General features: G+C 41.8%; 1 protein-coding gene across 1 annotated transcript in view; it reads left to right on the top strand.

Annotated features, from left to right (window-relative positions):
* Positions 1-19,298, top strand: part of SLC24A3 (solute carrier family 24 member 3) — a 528,734-nt gene that overhangs the window by 470,384 nt on the left and 39,052 nt on the right. The window contains exons 9-15 of the mRNA XM_073627968.1: positions 334-387; positions 2,057-2,190; positions 6,033-6,193; positions 7,320-7,590; positions 14,529-14,695; positions 15,837-15,951; positions 16,863-16,975. Of these exons, the coding sequence (XP_073484069.1) occupies positions 334-387; positions 2,057-2,190; positions 6,033-6,193; positions 7,320-7,590; positions 14,529-14,695; positions 15,837-15,951; positions 16,863-16,975 (1,015 nt within the window). The remainder of the gene's footprint in view (positions 1-333; positions 388-2,056; positions 2,191-6,032; positions 6,194-7,319; positions 7,591-14,528; positions 14,696-15,836; positions 15,952-16,862; positions 16,976-19,298) is intronic.

Here is a 19,298-nt window from a genome sequence, read left to right as displayed (position 1 = left end):
CAGTGGTATGCTGGACTAGTGGAGAGGGCACAGGCTCAGCAGTGTACCTCTTAAATGCAAATACTTGACAGCAAGGTGTGTAGTGCCACAAAAAAACACGTTGTACAGGGCACCGCCATAGAGTTTGACTTTTACATTGACATGGTCCCTGCCTGGTTCCAGGCATTGGTGAGTGTGTATAAGGCGAACACACTGTCAGAAGGACATAGGAGGTTTTGAAATAAATGAATAAATAAAAATGTGATATGTGTCTATTATTTGTGCTATTGAGATGCCCTCATTTGGCTTGTTTTTATGGCTAAACTCTTTTTAATCTATTGTATCTCTTTGAAGGTGGGAGTCTATGATTTTGGTTCTAATGTATGCCGTTTACATCCTCATAATGAAGTAAGTAATGATATCTCTTTCTGACTACTGTTTTTTTTTTTTTTTTTAATCTGAAACAATTCCCAGTAACACATTTACACGTTTCATATCATAGAAATTTTTTGTTTAAGGTAGTACATTTTATTTAGCATTAAAAGAGAAGTATGGGTTTGTTTTTTTTTGCAGTTTTATACTTACCTAGGTGGATGCAGCATTGATCCAATGCTGCATCTGTCCCCTGGCGCCTCTGCACTGAGAACCAAGCGATTGAACATCGCTCGGTTCTGAAAGCTCCATGAGCAGAGAGCTGCAGACTGTCAGTCACAGCTCTCTGCTCTGCCCCCTCCTCACTTATTGGAGCACTGGGCTGTGGAGGGGGTGGGGGTGGCTGGCTCAGGCTCTCATCGGCTCGCTGAGAGGCTGATACGGGTTTCAGTTCAGGCACCTGGCGGATCCAGACTTCCATTGTCGTGATGACGCGGTGCCTGGACCAACTTCTGTGACGTCAGCAGAGAGGGGACTTCAGCCGACTCTCTGCTGAAAACAAACCACAGGAGTGCAATTCGTTGCACTACTGTGATCCATAGGAGAAGTACAGCCAAACGAGCTTTGGCTATACTTCTCCTTTAAGAACATTTAATTAGGGTCTATACTGTGGAATGTGGGACAAAAAAAGTAAACTTGAGGACAAAGAACCAGTCACCAGTTTTACATGTGATCCCCTGCAGTTGTTTTCTTCCTTACAAATGACTTACCATGCCTGGTTCAATGCTGTGTCTTGGTGTGGAGGTAGATCTTGGTAGAGTAGCTAGGCTTTACTTGTCAGTGTCAGTCCCACAACCCTGATGACTAATAGTCTACTGATATGATGACTGGTGACGAATGATTGAAAAGCAGCAGATAAGAAGGAAGCACAGATCCACCCAAAGATTGAAGCAGGGAGATGCTTGCACTGAAGGGCCTCAGGTGCAGATTCCTCTTCTGCAGACCCTCAGAAGAACTATGAGCAGTACAGTAGTGAATATTGACATTAACAACTTTCACTACAGTTTGCAGGAAAACACTTCAAACCTCTGAACACAGCAGTTACCAGAGGTAGGAGTGGACAGCATGTGCTTTGGTTATCTCACACAGATATCAAACTATGAGGCTACAAAAACAGACGTGCCTAGGCAAGTCTTTCAAAAGTCAGGAAATGCTCCACAAGTCTGCATGAGAAATTCAAGAATAACTGGGATTTTGTTACATACTGTCTTTGAAATTGACAATTACAGCGTTAAACAGAGGCACCCTGCACTGGTAATTCAGCAGTCGCAATTATTTTCTTTTAAATAAATCAGTAGCCTGCTTGTGATCATTATATCATAGATTACAAAGCTTATGATGATGAGGAACCTGTATGATTCCAAATCATTACTGGGGACTGTCAGCATCAAATGGGGCAGTTGATGAGGGGTAGGGTTTAGAATAACATTCTTTTAGAGCAGGACAGCACGAGGAAAGTTCATCTACAGATTTCAGATGCAATAATATTGCAAATCTCCACTTTTTGAATATGGGTCATTTTAAGTGCTCATGTTAATTTATGGCAGAACCCTTTGTTAATTGGTCTGGTGATTTTATTCGTGTTCTTTGAATAGTGACTACCCTGGCATTCTGACTATGACTAATTCAGATTATTTTGATTCAGGTTCAACTCCTCCATACATCAGTGCTTTGAAAAGAGAACAAAGGGAGCAGCAAACATGGCAAATGGACTAGCAAGTAATGCAGAGTTAGATGACAATGTAAACTGTGACGCAACTGTGGTCTTACTCAAAAAAGGTAAGAGCAATCACTTGCTTTTTTTCCATGCACTATATATTACAGAAATTAACAGATTGGCACTTACTTTGTTTTTTGTTTTTTTACCTCAAAGAGAAATTTAAAGTGCAACTACATAAAATGATATACAATTATATTTAATTTGTTATTATTTAAAGCAAACTCACCCATCCATCTGTGTCCACATGCTTTAATTTGCTGAGAAATCACTTTGAAAAACACCCCTAGCATTTCTGACTGTGGCCATCTTGAATAAGGGCAGATGATTCATGTAGCATTTACTTCCTGGAGTCTATCTGCCCCTAGCTCAAGAATGCATGCAGGAGGGTGTGCTTAGCTGATAAAACACCTCCACCCCTCCTCGTCTCCTGAAGTCACCTGGGTTGTCATAATTTGCCTAGGCCTAGGAACCAAGTAACCGAAGAAATGTAAAAAAAAAAGTTTGCAACAAGTAAATGTGATATACTTTCCTGTCTATTTACTAATGTTAGCATCCTATGGACTAAAAATAGTTAATGTTGATTACGAAAGAGAAGTTCCACTTTCATTAAAATATATTTCTCCATTTACACATCTCTGGTATGAATTGTATATTTAAATTCAAAATAAACCAAGAGCATGATAATTAAAAGAGAATTTATAAAACTTGTCTGAGCTGTCAGAAAAAAAGGTGTGGAGATCTGAAATTACACTCAGATTAGCTCAGATTAGCTCAGCGAGGAGCTCAATCAGCCAAAGCTCCCTTCCCTGTCACCTTATTTCTCTTGGTGTCAGTAAAACTTGTCAGAAGTGACTTATGCTGATTGCAGAGGAACAAAGCAGCAGACAGAAATGAAACGCAGTGCTGTTAATTGAGACAAGTACACACTATACAGTGATATGCTTTGTTCATATTTTATGTCTGAGGTTTACAACCATATTTCACATCTGAGGTTTACAACCACTTTAACTTCAAATACCCAATCATGTGCAAGAGAGATTTAAAAAATATACACAACATCACCATATTAACTAAGATAAGTGAACATTCACTTTGAAAAATTCTCTCCTTTATTAGTAAAGGTGGCCATACACAGCTTTATTTCCTCTCATTGGGGCCCTCAGGCAGAACAAGAGATTATCAGTTGATTTTCCCATCCATGAATCTTCACTGACAGCTTTTGTATTCATGAAGCCATAGCACTTGTGCTTGCCTGAATACCTGAACAGTGGCTGAATATGATAAGATGCAGTTACTATTTACCCGATCTGTGCTCTCCAATTGCTTCTGGGTCCAGTGCTGAGCGGCTGGCCTGAACCCAGGAGGTTGGCTGCTCAGCTGGGGTGCCATTCAGAGGATGATTTGCAGTTTCATAATGAATGCAAAGTGTTCTCTGATTGGACGAGGTGGAGAGCCTGACACTACTGCCCTACCTCTACACCTCATCCAATCAGAGAACGCTTTGCATTAATTCAGAGAAAGCACAGCATTCTCTGAATGTTGCCCATGTCGAGAGGCTGACCTCCTGTGTTCAGAATGCAGAATAGCAGCCACTCAGGATGGGACCTGGAAACGATTGGAGATCATTGGTGTAGGGCTTCGGCCATTAAGGTATATGCATAATTGCATTGGCCCAAGCTGGACTAATGTAACTATGTATAAAAAATCCATACCTGTAATTCCTCTTTAAATACCCCATTGTTTCTTACTTTGGGGACACTGGCAATAGGGAGGAACAGATGTTTGTTTTTTTTTCTCTGCAGTTGCCTTTGTAAGGTACTGTATGTCCACCATTGCCTGGCAGAAAGATCTGTGTATTTGAGTTCCTTGCTCCGTGAACACATTGTTAGTACAAACATGGCTCCCTTTTTCAGCTAGATTGTCTTTGTGATCATTTGTTGTACATTATGGAGAATGTTTTAAGAGGAATTAAGCTCCGTTTGGGAAGAGGAGTGAGGTCCTCATGGGAACTCTTGGCAGAAACTACTGCAAAAATTGAAGCTGGACTCCAGGCAGAATACTTACAGACAGTATACTGTATACAAAGGACTCCAATTTCTGTCCATCTGGTTCCAGTTCGGCCCATGTGTACATCAGCCTGTCCGACAGAAGCGGCAGAACGGCTGGCTTCTGTCGAACAGGCATGCTGGAAAACCAACACCTGATCAGCGCTGGCAGCCAATAGCTGGGTACGCTGACCAGAGTGTTCTGGCGAGTGATCGCTTTACCTTTCCAGGTGAAAATGCATTCAGGTAAAAAATCTTCTGTGTGCAGCAGGGCCCCCCTAATACTTACTTGAGCCCCATCGCAATCCAGAGATGTGCACGAGAGACTCGGCTCTCAGAGGACTCTCCCTCCAAATTGGCAGAAACAGCAGCGGGCGCTGCTGTCAATCAAAGACAGCGAGCCAATGAGGAGAAAGAGGTGGCGAGGTCAATCCACGGCTCTGTGTCTGAGTGGACAGACAGAACCACAGTTCAGGAGGGAGCCTGCTCGGGTGCCCCCATAGCAAGCTGCTTGCCCCTGCACTCGGCAGGAGGGAGGGGCCAGGAGCACCAGCGGGGGGCATCTGAGAAAAGGAGGATCAAGGCTGCTCTATGCAAAACCATTGCACAAAGCAGGTAAGTATAACATGTTTGTTATTTAAAAAAAAAAAAAAACATTGCCTTTAATATCATTTTCAGTCTAACTATTCTTAAAAATGTTCCCTCCCCCTCCTCCTAGCTATCCTGCCTAACCTGTATAAAAAAATGTACTTACCTATTTTCAATCCACTCTGGTCAAGGCACATGATCCCACAGCTCTGGCTCCTCTGTGTCAATGAGCAGCTTCTGCAGGGGAGAAGAGGGAGTGCCATCAACCCCAACCTAACCTGTATAAAAAAATGTACTTACCTATTTTCAATCCACTCTGGTCTAGGCACATGATTCCTCAGCTATGGCTCCTCTGTGTCAATGAGCAGCTGCTGCAGGGGAGAAGAGGGAGTGCCATCAACCGCTGGGCCATGGGAGCCTATGGGTGACATCATGGCTCCTGGGATTCCCATCCAGTGGCGAGCGCAGCACACAGACCTTTTTATACAGGCTAGGCAGGACAGGTAGAAGAGGGGCAGGGAACATTTTTAGGAATAGTTGGATGTAAACTAGTCATAGATGAGTCAGTTTTTTCGGATGGGGGAATCCTCCCACCATGATTTTGTATTTTGTATTCTAACAACAGCAGTCAGAATACAAAGTGCTGCAGTATATTGCCTACAGCGCTGATTGAGAGGAAATTTTCCAGAAGGGTGGTTGTACAGAAGTTGTTTGGTGGATCGACTTCTTTTTAACCACAGTGCCCATACATGGATGGAAACTTGTCTGGTCCCTGCTAAATTTCGATCCAACTATGGGCAGCCTAAAGCCTCGTACACACGGTACGATTGTTTGCAGGGGATTTTCTGTTGACAGACTGTTGTCCCAAAATCAAGAGCTGAAATTCCTTGTAGTACGTTACTACGTTCGTGTTTGTGGCACGACAATTGTGTAGCGTTAGTATGCAAGACAAGACCCTGGCACACGACCTTAAGACAAAAATCAGACGCTTGGTTGGCCAACATTCGTACCGTGTGTACGAGGCCTTAGGCTGCCCATAGCTGGATCGAAGTTCAGCAGGGACCAGACAAATTTCGATCCCTGTATGCTTTTCTTCCACTTTAGGTGCCATGCTGGCAAGACACCAGGAAGGAACATGTTCTGGCACTGTCACTGCCTGTAGGCTTCAAATCATGTAGATGTGTTTTAGAATTCTGTGGAGATCAAACTCACACAAAAGTGAAAACTATGACTCCATGCCTATTTCTCTGCATTGATCTGGCTTACAGGAAATTTCCATCGTAAAACGTCGGTGATCATGGTAGATGAGATCCTGTCAGCGTATCCTCATCAATTATCATTCTCTGAGGCTGGTCTGAGAATCATGATAACAAGCCACTTCCCTCCCAAGACTCGTCTTTCTATGGCCAGTCGCATGTTGATTAATGAGGTAAGTGTTTTAGAAACATGTGCTCTATACTTAATAGTAACAGTATGTATATATTTCAAAGGGTTAATAACTAGGGTTGCACTGATACCATTTTTTATCTGTCTGTACGAGTACCAATACTTTCAGTCAAGTACTTGCCGATACAAGGTTACGGATACTTTGCGGCCCAATATACATCAATACAAAATAGAAATTGGTGCAAATCGCACTGCAAAGAATTGCATGCAATTTGAACAGGAATGCGGTGCGATTCCTGTCCATATCGCATTTGATTTCCCCCACTGCTTCTGTGTGTGTGTATAGAAAGGGAAAAGTGCCATCTATTGGGCAGTTTAAAAAATGTTAGAACTCAGAGTACATATCTGGCCACATGCAAAATAATCTACATAGGTGTCCTGGTCCGCCGATAATAGCAAATCAGGGCCGCTGGAGGTGCTCACAGGGCTGAAGGAGAAGTTCCGGGACCCCGTGTGTATAGGGCGGAAGTGATATCAGCTTGGGAGCGGACCACCTCTACATCTCCTCCAACCCTGTGAGCGGCCGTGATTTGCTATCATCGGTGGACCGGGATACCTATGTAGATTATTTTGCATGTGGCCAGATATGTACTGTGAGTTCTAACGTTTTTTTAAACTGCCCCCTAGATGGCCAGCAGAGACAAGGGCGTTGGACAATTCAAGCATTTGTACATGTTTAACAAGAAATGAATGAGCTTTACAACAAGTCCTTACTGACCTCTGTAGCTTGAACACATTTTCCTAAATGTTTACAGCTAAATTCATCCTGCTCCCTGCCCTGTCTCAGCAAACCCTGCTCCCCCTCCCAGCTGTGATTTTGCAGCCTACCAGCTTTCTATTTTCTAATGTAAATGTAAAGCATAAAGCAGGAACAGGTTGAGCAAAACTGCTGAGAGAATAGCTTGAATCGATTCAGAGCATCTGCTTTAAAAATTGAAGATGAATTGCTCCACAGTTCCTACAACTACAGAGGACTGTGAGAGCTTATTTAAAGAGTAACTCCACTTTTGTTGAGAATAAAGCATTCCCCTCTGGATGATCTGTGTACATTGCAAGGATATTAACCAATTTTGTTGCAAATTCCTACCCTTTGTTATTTTCCCTTGCAGAGGCAGAGATTGATAAACAGCCGAGGCTATGCTAATGGGGAGTCAGAAGTCTCAATCAAGATTCCAATTAAACATGCAGTTGAGAATGGGACTGGCCCGGGGAACTCAACAGAGAGAAATGCCAATGGCACCAGAAAAGATGAAGATGTGGCAGAAGCTGGCAATGAGACCGAAAATGAAAATGAAGACAATGAAAATAATGAAAATGATGAGGAAGAAGAAGAAGAAGATGATGATAATGATGGGCCTTTCATACCTTTTGAACTTCCCTGTAAGTCCCGTTATGTTCCAGTTGGTTGAAAACCCTTGAAAATGTTCATATATGAAATATTGGTTTGTTTTTCCCCATCTTATGAGGCTAATATTTTAGATCTTTTTGGAAAATAATGTTATAAAATGATCCTATTTTTAGCTTAAAGTCAAATTGAACTTTTAGTTTAAATGTTGTGCATCAAAACAAAAGGTCTTTAAAGTCATACAGTTTATTGGCATTAAAAAGCAACCACAGTACCAGAGTAAAAAGCCTATTCCTTGCCAGCATGTTGTAGAATGGAACCCTGTCTGCATGTGTGGAAACAGTGGACTCTCTGCAGAGGTTTGACACACCTACTTCTGAATCAGACCTATCCATAGCTCCCAACTGTTCCTAATTTTGAGGGACTGTCCTTAATTTGGAACAAAGTCCCTGTGTCCCTCTTTCCTACTGCTTTGTCCCTCATTTTGGTCTGATCTGTATAGTTGTATATAAAATGCACTATTTACCTTTAAAAAAGTGTTTCACGGTACTAAACCTTTCATCTAATTTCTAAATTGCTGCATTTGTGAATTTCAAAATCCAGTTTAAAGAAATAGTAGTAGTTTAACTAATTTTCCTTTAAGGGGGCGTGGTAGGGGGGTGTCCTATGCCTAATACTTTTGCTAATAAGTGTCCCTCATTCCAATCTCAAAAAGTTGGAAGGTATGCCTATCCACAAAAGCTAAAGCTGCCTGTTGATTAACCATTTACATCCCCAGGCACCATGGACCCAACGGATCACAGTGCTCAGTACCCAGCTGTGAGCGGCCGGGGTATCATGTGATCACTATGACCAATCATAGCGATCACATGATAACATGTAAGAAAAACTGTCATTATTAGCTTTCATTCATGAAAAAATTGCTTACTATTGTGCTGCTGTGATTGTCCCACAGCTATCACATCTGTATCAGATCATCTCATCTGGGCCAGTAACAGCACTCTGTACCATGTGATTTGCTGTGGCCAATCACAGCATCGCAACAGTAAACAATGATTCATGAATGAAAACCATTCATGGCAGTTCAAACAATTGCTTATAACAGTGATGATCATTGTTAAAAGCAATCACAATGTAAAAAAAAAAAAAATCCCTGATCACCCTCCCAGAGTAGTACATGAACTGAACTACTCTGATGACAGTATGTAAAAAAAATGTTAAAAAAAAAAGAGAATAAATGTTTAAAAAAAATTTTTTTTTTACATACTGTCACCAGTCAGCAACCCTGATCATTGCCACACCAGTCATATGATGACTGCACTGTAAAAAAAAAATTGTGAAAAAACACTAATTTTATTTAATTTCTTCATTTCCCCCCAAAAATGTGACAAAATAAATGACAACTTCAGAAAACTCAACATGCCCCTTACTAAATACCTTGGACTGTCTACTATCCAAAAAGGGGTATTTGTACTGTTCTGACATTTTTGGGCCTCAAGAAATAATTCAAAAGTATATTATAATTTTTAGACTCTATAACTTTCACACAGACTAAATAATATAGACTGATTTGTGTTATTTTTTCCAAAAAGATGTAGCAGAATACATGTCAGCCTAAATTTATGAAGAAAGATTATTTTTTTTCAAAATTTTATAATAGAAACAAAGAAAAAAATAGTTTTTTCTTTCAAACTTTTTTCCTTTTTCGTTTATATAGGAAAAAAAAAAGCTGTTGTGAATTAATACCACCAAAAGAAAGCTCTATTTGTGAGAACAAAAAATAATATCATTTTAACTTGGGTACAGAGTTGCATGACTGCGCAATTACCAGTTAAAGTAGTGCAGTGCCAAATAGCAAAAAATGCCCTGTCATGAAGGGGATAAAACTTTCCGGAGGTCAGGTGGTTAAAGGGTTCTTATAAAATGGGGTTCTAATCTGCTGCATGCTGGCAGGAGACAGACTTTTTACTCAGGCTGTGGCTGCTTTTTAAAGAAAACCAACTGTAAAGTCACGTACACACGATTGGATTTTCCAACGTGAATTGTGTGATGACAGGCTATTAGCGGTAAATCCAACCGTATGTATTTTCCGTGGGCAAATGTTGGCTAGCAGGTTTTAAAATTTTCCGCAGACAAATGTCTGTTGGATTTTCCGAGCGTGTGTACACAAGTCCGTCCAAAATACAAGCACGCATGCTCAGAAGCAAGAACGAGCTGGAAGCAATAACTCCAAGGCCAATAATAAATAACACGTTATCTCCTCCGATTCCACAACATGGCTGGTTGACGAACGGCCGTTCAGAAACTAACTGAAAAGTGCGAAATGAAAAGCGAGAATCAACACTCACCAAACTTCTAACACGAAATTAGCAGAAGGAGCCCAAAGGGTGGCGCTAAAGAGCTGAAAAACAATGTAGTACGTCACTACATGGCCAACAATTGTGTGTCGTGTGTATGCAAGACAAGTTTGGGCCAACGCCCTTTGGACAAAAGTCCATAGTTTTGTTGGCAAACAATCCGATCGTGTGTACGAGGCTTTAGACTTTGAACACTTTGTTTTTATACACCTGGATGCAACTACTCTGATTTCTCCTTCCTTCTCTTAACAGCAGACAGAACTATAAAAATTGATTGTTGAGTGCGTTCATAAATTGTCTTTTACCTTTCTAGTGCTATATCTCACAGAAACCATTCAGCAATGATCTTTCATTAGTCAGGCTGTTCAAAGTACTGTGGATGAAAAGTGAACTCTAATGAAGAGTATTGCTCTTTAGTGTTTTATAAAGATAACCTTGAGTAACTAATAGTGACAACCTGATCTGAGCAAAGCGAGCCAGTTAACTTCAGTCAATGGATCTTATTACAGGAGATGAATTATGGCCCAATAAAATGAATATAAAACAAAATTCCACCCAAAATTCTGTTCCACATTTCAGTTAGCGATTTTAAGGATAATATGTTATAGACTAATCTTTTCTGCAGCATAGCAGCCAGCTAAAGTTTTGCCAGGATTTCCTGTAAAACTTCCATCCCCTCATGTATGATGCTGCAGACAACTCTGCATTTATGTAATAGATAGATAGATAGATAGATAGATAGATAGATAGATAGATAGATAGATAGATAGATAGATAGATAGAACTTTAATGGCATCCCAGTCTTAGTCCGTAGGGTTCAATATTGAGTTGGCCCACCCTTTGCAGCTAAAACAGCTTCAACTCTTCTGGGAAGGCTGTCCACAAGGTCTAGAAGTGTGTCTCTTGGAATGTTTGATCATTCTTTCAGGAGCACATTTGTGAGGTCAGGCACTGATGTTGGACGAGAAGGCCTGGCTCGCAGTCTCTAATTCATCCCAAAGGTGTTCCATCGGGTTGAGGTCAGTCAGGACTCTGTGCAGGCCAGTCAAGTTCCTCCAACCCAAACTCGCTCATCCATGTCTTTATGGACCTTGCTTTGTGCCCTGGTGTGCAGTCATGTTGGAACAGGTAGGGACCATCCCCAAACTGTTCCCACAAAGTTGGGAGCATGAAATTGTCTTGGTATGCTGACACCTTAAGAGTTCCCTTCACTGGAACTAAGGGGACCAAGCCCAACCCCTGAAAAACAACCCCACACCATAATCCCCCCTCCACCAAATGATTTGGACCAGTGCACAAAGCAAGGTCCATAAAGACATTGATGATCGAGCGGGGTGGAGGAACTTGACTGGCCTGCACAGAGTCCTGACCACAACCTGATAGAACACCTTTGGGATGAATTAGAGCGGAGACTGAGAGCCAGGCCTTCTCATCCAACATCAGTACCTGACCTTACAAATGCGTTTCTGGAAGAATGGTCAAACATTCCCATAGATACACTACTATACATTGTGGACAGCCTTCCCAGAAGAGCTGAAACTGTTATAATTGCAAAGGGTGGGCCAACTTAATAATGAGCCCTATGGACTAAGACTGGGATGTCATTAAAGTTCATGTGCGTGTAAAGGCAGGCATCCCAATACTTTTTATAGATAGATAGATAGATAGATAGATAGATAGATAGATAGATAGATAGATAGATAGATAGATAGATAGATAGATAGATAGATAGATAGATAGATAGATAGATCGATCAGGTGTTGAGGATTATGCTGTTATGTAATTTCTTATATGCGGCCACTAGATGGCAGCAGATGAATACATATAAGTATTATATGAAATGAATGGCAGCTAAAATGTATACAGACCCCAGGAATTGGCTGGATTTGAAATTTAAAAGCATTATTAAATAAACAAGTATGATTCTCAGCCTACAATAGCAAAAATGTTTACAATAAAGTTAGGAATTCAGTGACTGTAGGCCAATGGGTCTGTAATGATTTTTCCTGTGGTTTTACTTTAAGCCACTTTAGCTGTATTCCTTCTGGCGGAAAATAGATTCCAGAGTTTTCACAGCTTTTCTGGAATGCTATCAGATAGTTGTGCTTTCTGCTAAAAGCATTGGGCTTTATTGCTTGACTTTTGCCGTTTCGTCTTTTGGCTCTTCCCAGTTCTATTAGAAATGGAGCACACGAAAAAATAATTACTAGAACAGTGTCCAGTTATGTAAAAAGTCAATTTAACATTCTGCCAGGGCAGACAAGCCCTGGTGTTAGGGGTTAGAGGGGGAACGGACCTGTTATCAGTGGTCCCTGGGAGGAAAATGATGGCCCATATGATCGTACAGTGTGGGGGAAATGCTGTGATTTCAGCGATCAGAAAAAGTCTGGTTTCAGTGATAGGTGGAAAGATGAATGCCTGGCATCAGTGACAGTTGGAAGGAGAGTACTCTAAAATCTGTAAATCCCTCTTATTGGTGGCCAGTACATTTAAAAATGCCTTGTGGCCAGGCATTTTCATTTATTACCAATGTAACACAGACATTTTCACAGTCTACCATAGTTGTAATGGCATTTTCACTGACCACCAATGTAACTGAGGCATTTTTCCTGACCACCAATGTAACAGAGACATTTTCACTGACCATCATTGTAATAATGGCATTTTCACTGAACACCAATGTAACAAGGGCATTCACTGACCACTGATGTAATAAAGATGTTTTCAAAGACCACTGATTTAACAGGAACATTTTCATTGCCCGCCAATGTAACAGGGGCATTTTCACTGGCCAGTAATGTAACAAGCACAAATCGAACATTATTAGGCAGGGAATTTTGCCTATATTTTACAGACTGTCCATTAAAACAGACAGGTGGCATTCCTGACCAGAGGACAGACATCATAGGTATTAACCTCTCAAATGCGGCTTACAGTCTTGATTGGGATCATATTTTAAGGTGCTAGCACATTTAAACTTTATCCAAACCCAAGAAGAAAAAATTAATATAGTGCAGCTTATCAGTCCTTAGGCCTGATTCACACTTATGCATTTTTAGTGCTTTTTGCATTTTGCAGGATTGCACTACAGTCCATCTAACATGGTTTCCTATGGAACACGTTCTGTAGGGTAAATCTGCAAAATACAAAAAAACACTAAAAATGCATAGGTGTGAACCAGTCCTGAGGGAACAGTAAAGAAGTAGGGGGTGGGGTGGGGTGGGGTCTAGCTAGGACTGAACTAACTAGCACTAAACAGGAGGGGAGAACAGAGGGAGATACCGAATAAGTAGACAAGTTGCAATGGCCCTAAACTGCCACTAGATGTAAGCATACTATAGAACAATAGCAGCCTGAAGCAAATAAATACAACACAGAAAAAATACAGTTGGGAAAAAACTAAGATATTTGCTTAAAATCAGAGCTCCACCCAAAAGGGGAAGCTCTGCTTGTTTGAACCCTCCACTGCCACATTTGGCACTTTTTGGGTGAAAGAGAGAGCGGGTACCCAGTTTTGACAGGTACCCACTCCCACTTCTTGCTCAAATCGTCACAGCGAACTGACCTGGAATTTCAGTCCTCCTCCTTCTCCTGTAGTCTTCTGGGACACATCACAGGTCCCAGAAGACTATGGGGCAATGCACAAGGTGCAGCGCAACATGCACATGCGCAGTAGAAAAAACAGGCTGTGAAGTCGCAAGGCTTCACTTCCTGTTTCCCTTAATACAGATGCTGGCGCCTGCACCTAAAGCCAGTTGAGGAAACGGCTCAGGTGATAAAATCGCAGGATCCCTGGACAGGTGAGTATCCTTATATTAAAAATCAGCAGCTACAGTATTTGCCCTAATGTCCCAGTCAACTTATTTAATCTGACTACTGCAACTCCCTCCTCACTGGCCTATCTTTACACAGGCTAACCCCCCTTCAATCTATTTTAAATGCTGCTGCTAGACTAATACATCTCACTAACTGATCCAAGACTGCTGCTCCTCTCTGCCAATCCCTTCACTGGCTTAACCTACCCCATTGTATAATAGTCAAAATACTAACAACAACATACAAAGCCCTCCACAACATTGCCCCCAGCTACATCACCAACCTCATCTGCAGATATCACCCAAATCATTCTCTCTGCTCCTCCAAAGACCTCCTGCTCTCTGGCTCCCTTGTTACCTCCTCCCATGCTCGCCACCAGGACTTCTAAAGAGCCTCTCCCATCCTCTGGAACTCCCTGCCCCGGTATGTCCAATCGGCTCCAATCCTGTCCAACTTTAGGCGATTCTTGAAAACTCATTTATTCAGGGAAGCCTTCCCCACCTCCACCTAAGAACTGTACTTGAGTCACCTCCATCAGATCAGCCCCTGCAGATATTACCTTTTGTACCACCACCCCCTCCCTTTAGATTGTAATCTCCATGAGAAGGGCCCTCCTCTTCCTCCTGTATTGAACTGCATTGTAATTGTACTATTCCCCTTTATGTTGTAAAGCCCTGCGTAAATAAAATATATAAAACCTGTATAATAATTATTATTATTTGTGATATCGGATCTCATTCTATCATTATAGTAATATTATATCTGACACATCACAATGCCTTCATCTCTTTCTCTAACAGCTGGAGCAGCTAACAGAATAAAATGGGTGATAACCTGGCCATTATCGTTCCTTATGTACTTCACGGTACCTAATTGTGCTAAGCCACGCTGGGAGAAATGGTTTATGGTTACTTTTATCGCGTCCTCCATCTGGATTGCAGCCTTTTCTTATGTGATGGTCTGGATGGTAAGTATAATATAACTGAGTTGTGTAGATTAGAGTAATAAATTAGGTTTATTTATAGAATTCGCTCTGAGCGATAGACATAGTAGAACAGTCAGTGCAGCCATCCATTATAAATCATTCTGATTGCAGTTTCTCTAATGACATATACTCACCTAGTTAGTGTTATGACAGGACCGTGATGACATCATAATGGACCATTTCTTATCTGCATTAGCAGCCTCCGTACATGATTTTGTTTGAAAAGGCTTCTGGTGAACTCAGCCATAGCAGGGTCATCATCTATAAGCTCAGGAGGAAACATTAAAATCCCTACCATAAGCAGAGGAAAATAGAAGTCTTAGCTTTAAGGTCTCAAACGCAACCATTTCACTAGAACCCATAGAGGTTGCTGTAGAAAGGACATTTTACAGAGACATATTTTGCTAACCAATAAAGATGACCTAAGAGATTGAAGTAGTAATCCTTAGATGTGTGGCTGTGTTCGTTTTCTATTTTTTTTTGCATATTTTCCTTTATTATCACCTGGTGATTCAGTCAGTAATATATTTATTGTCTTAGGCTACATTCACACCAGTGATTTAGGCCAGTGCAAATTGTAGTGGCAGGAAATCTTCTGGTGAGTGCTGCGGCTCCAAGAGACTAGGTGCAGCCGCCGGCCCTGTTCATTATAAAGACAGGTTGCCGGTGGCCGCAGGTATTCAGGAGTGTCCACACAGCCAGTAATTATCAGGCTGCGGCGGCAACTGTTGAAAACACACAAAGATCACCATAATCAACCGCTGGCTGTGCAGAGCAGCAAATAGCTATGGTTGCCAGAAGTCTGCCATTATAGTGAATATGGCTGGTGGCCACACCTACCCACTCAGATCCGGGGTTGATTTACTATAACTGGAGAGTGCAAAATCTGGTGCAGCTGTGCATGGTAGCCAATCATCTTCTAAGTTCACCTTGTTCAATTAAGCTTTCACAAAAAAAAAACTGGAAGCTGACTGGTTTCTATGCAGAGCTGCACTCTTCAGTTTTAGTAAATCAACCCTACTGTGTGTAACATACATGGTATATAATATACAAATCAAACAAATTCTGTCTATTTGAGCATTTCTGAAATGCTAATGTCATATGTTTTATTGCTGTTTTTCAGGTCACTATCATTGGCTTCACCTTAGGAATTCCAGATGTGATTATGGGGATCACATTCCTAGCAGCTGGAACAAGTGTACCAGATTGTATGGCGAGTCTGATAGTAGCAAGACAAGGTTAGTACGGTCCATTGTCAATCTTCTGAATGGAGCACCTGAGCTATTCAACATGAAGGATGTGGATGAGTCCAATTTTTCACTCACCTGAAAAAATACTTCTTGTATTTGTATGGGTGAAGAGGGCACATCACTGGTGTCCTCTAGTTTACTGGTGGGCATAGAGCCTACCCACCACATTAATAAACAAAAATGTGGCTTATTGGGGAGCTTTACATTCACTTCCTGTCCTATAGCCAAAACAGAAAGTCAGAGGTAATCTCTGCAAATTATGGGAATCCCTTAATTTTGCAGAGATTCCCAGATGTTCAGCAATACATAACAAGCCCAACAGGAAGGCAACCCAATCGAGAACACTCACAAGTTGTAACAGCAATGTGACAGAAGATTGTAGTCTCAGGGAAGCCGACAGCATCTCTCTCGAGGAGCGGAATGCGGCCTTGCCGGTCCATATCCAAATGTGAAGTTTCCAGGAAGGATGGTGTGCCCCTCCACTTTCCCTACTGGAACCTTTCCCTGGCACTAAGCACTGTCCCTGACAGACGGGTGACCTGTCCCTACTCTAGCCACTCGCAAAATGTGCACCAAACCTGGGAGCCACAGTCTTAAACAGACTCTGCCTGACCCAAAATGGCCACCAGTCACATGGGGTGTCAGCATCCAATCAGATAGCTGCCTCCCTGTGACCGAGGAACCATAGAGGTACTAGGTTCCTCTCAACTTCCTCCTCCACCTGCATTGATGCTGCGGATGACTGCCACCTACAGCGGAGAAAATAGACTGTACCTGCCTACAAGTGTACATGCCGAATTGGGCCTAAGGTCCAAAAGAGCTTTTTCTTAACTAACGTAGAATTTGAATAAAAGAGTGACAATGAAACACTTACACTAATTAATTATTTGTCTAATTAGGAATGGGAGACATGGCTGTATCAAATTCCATTGGGAGCAATGTATTTGACATTCTTATTGGACTCGGACTTCCATGGGCGTTACAGACGCTAGCAGTGGACTATGGCTCATATGTAAGTTATTACATCCAATCTACACTTGTTTACCTATTTTTGTAGCTTTTGTGTGACAGCCCTTTCCACACACACCTCATGCCACTCCTGACCCAAAAAGTGACCGCCCTTTCCCCACCTTATGCCACCCTGATTCAAATAGTGACAGCCTTTCCCCCACATTATGCCACCCCTTACCCAAACATTGACAGCCCCCTCCCCCCACCTCTTACCTCCCCTGTTCCAAATACTTACAGACCCCTCCCAAAACTCCACGGCACCCCTGATGCAAATAGGGATGGACAGCCCTCTCTCCCCCTTCACCTCATGCCACCCTAGACCCCAAGAGTGACAGCCCTCTCCTCACTTCATGCCACCCCTCACCCAAACAGTGACAGCCATCTCTCCACATCATGCCACCAATGACCTAAACAGTGTCATACCACCCTTGACCCAAATTACAATAACTCTCCCTCATCTCATGTACTGTATAATGTTACCCAAATATTTAAAGCTCACACCCTCACCTGACGCCCAAATAATGTCAGCCCTACCTACCCCCTCCACTACATGCCACCCTTGACCTTAATAGTGACAGTCCTTTGTATACAGCAATACCTTTTTTATTAGGAAAAGTAATAATATGGCCAGCGATACCTCCATATAGCCGCAGAGCGTATAGAAAAGTGATTGTATTCACATACACATAAAATCCATATAGAGTCGGCACTCTCCAATATTACCGTATTTATCGGCGTATAACACTCACTTTTTTCCCCTGAAAATAGGGGGAAAATCGCGGGTGCATGTTGTACGCCAACAGCGTACCTTGGAGGGGAAGGAGGGGGACGAGTGCCGCCGGAAATCCCCCAGCCGTCATCTCATCTCGGCTTTCACTCGGCTCGCACATCACACACACAGTCCCGCCTCCGCCACCGGCATTGGACCACTGTTCTGTCTATCGCAGGAGCTGGTCCAATGCCAATGGTGGAGGCGGGACTGTGTGTGTCACTGCCGACTGAGAGCCAAGGAGACAGATGGCGGCTCAGTGATTTCATATGAGATATGGGCACAGAACAGGCTGCAGATGGACACAGAACAGGCTGCAGATGGGCACAGATTAGGCTGCATTGAGGCTGCAGATGGGCACTAATCAGGTTGCATTGATGGTCACTGACAATTATTTTGCTTCAAAGTGGTTTATTTTAAAAAAATGTTTGTTTTTTTCCTGAAACTTCCCTCTTAAATTGGGGTGCGTGTTATACACCGATAAATATGGTAATTTCAGAGATGATGGTACTAAATGTCGAGGTTGTAAGGCCCACTATCTGGTGATCTGTGCTATACTGAGTCATTTTTCCTGACTGAGTCTTACATTATAACTGCAATGTGTAGCTTTCTAGATCCAGAATAGATAAAGTCATCTTCATGCAATACTTTGCGATCAGTGCTACTGCAGTCTTTGTTTAGATGATCTTCTCTTATGTAATATTTGGAGTCTACACTGAACAACATATCCACATATATTTTCCATTTTGGGATTATTGTATTATGAGTATTATGTGCACTGCTCGAGTGCTGTCATATGGGATTAGACATGTCTGATTCACTGCAGTTAGTTCATAAACAATCTTAGATAAATCTGTACAAGAAGCAGACATTGTGTTCTAAGTTACTCAGTTATTGGCCTTTAGTCTTGGAAAGTGAACATGTCTGAAAACAGTAGAATTAATATGAAGTGTCACATTTATTATTTGACTCGGCCCCACACTCTGCATAAAATATAGGCTTTTTTGAAATTCCTTTTTTTTTAGTAAAAAAATAGTTGAATAGAATGTAATAAACATGTCTCTCATAGAGGCACATTTTTAAAAATGCATCCCATTGCTAACTCTTGAAGACAAAGTAGGAACAATAGGTTGATTTACTGAAAATGGAGGGTGGTGCAGCTCTGCTTAGAAACCATTCAGTTTCCAGGTTTTTGTCAATGCTTAATTGAACAAGCTGAAATTAGAAGCTTATTGGCTACCATGAGCAGCTGCACCAGATTCTGCACTCTTCAGTTTTAGTAAATCAACCCCAATGTGTCATACCTGGTAGTTGGGCACTAAAATCAAATGCTGACCAGAAGACGTACCCTTATTTACTTTGAAACTGAAATTAATATACTTCAAGACCCACACATGGTTTTATTAAACAAATATATCCCTGGAATCTTGAAGCCTTCTTAGACCCCTCATTTTTTTTCTTAGCAGTAAAAATCTCAATTACGAGATCCTGGAAATCTCCAACTGTATTTTGTTTATTAACCCAATGAACGTTCATGGATTATGGTCTATGGTAA

The sequence above is a fragment of the Aquarana catesbeiana genome, linkage group LG04 (assembly GCF_042186555.1).
Source record: "Aquarana catesbeiana isolate 2022-GZ linkage group LG04, ASM4218655v1, whole genome shotgun sequence".
In the NCBI taxonomy this organism is placed as follows: domain Eukaryota; kingdom Metazoa; phylum Chordata; class Amphibia; order Anura; family Ranidae; genus Aquarana; species Aquarana catesbeiana.
The sequence above is the reverse complement of the archived record's forward strand: the minus strand, read 5'-3'. Positions and strand labels throughout refer to the sequence as shown.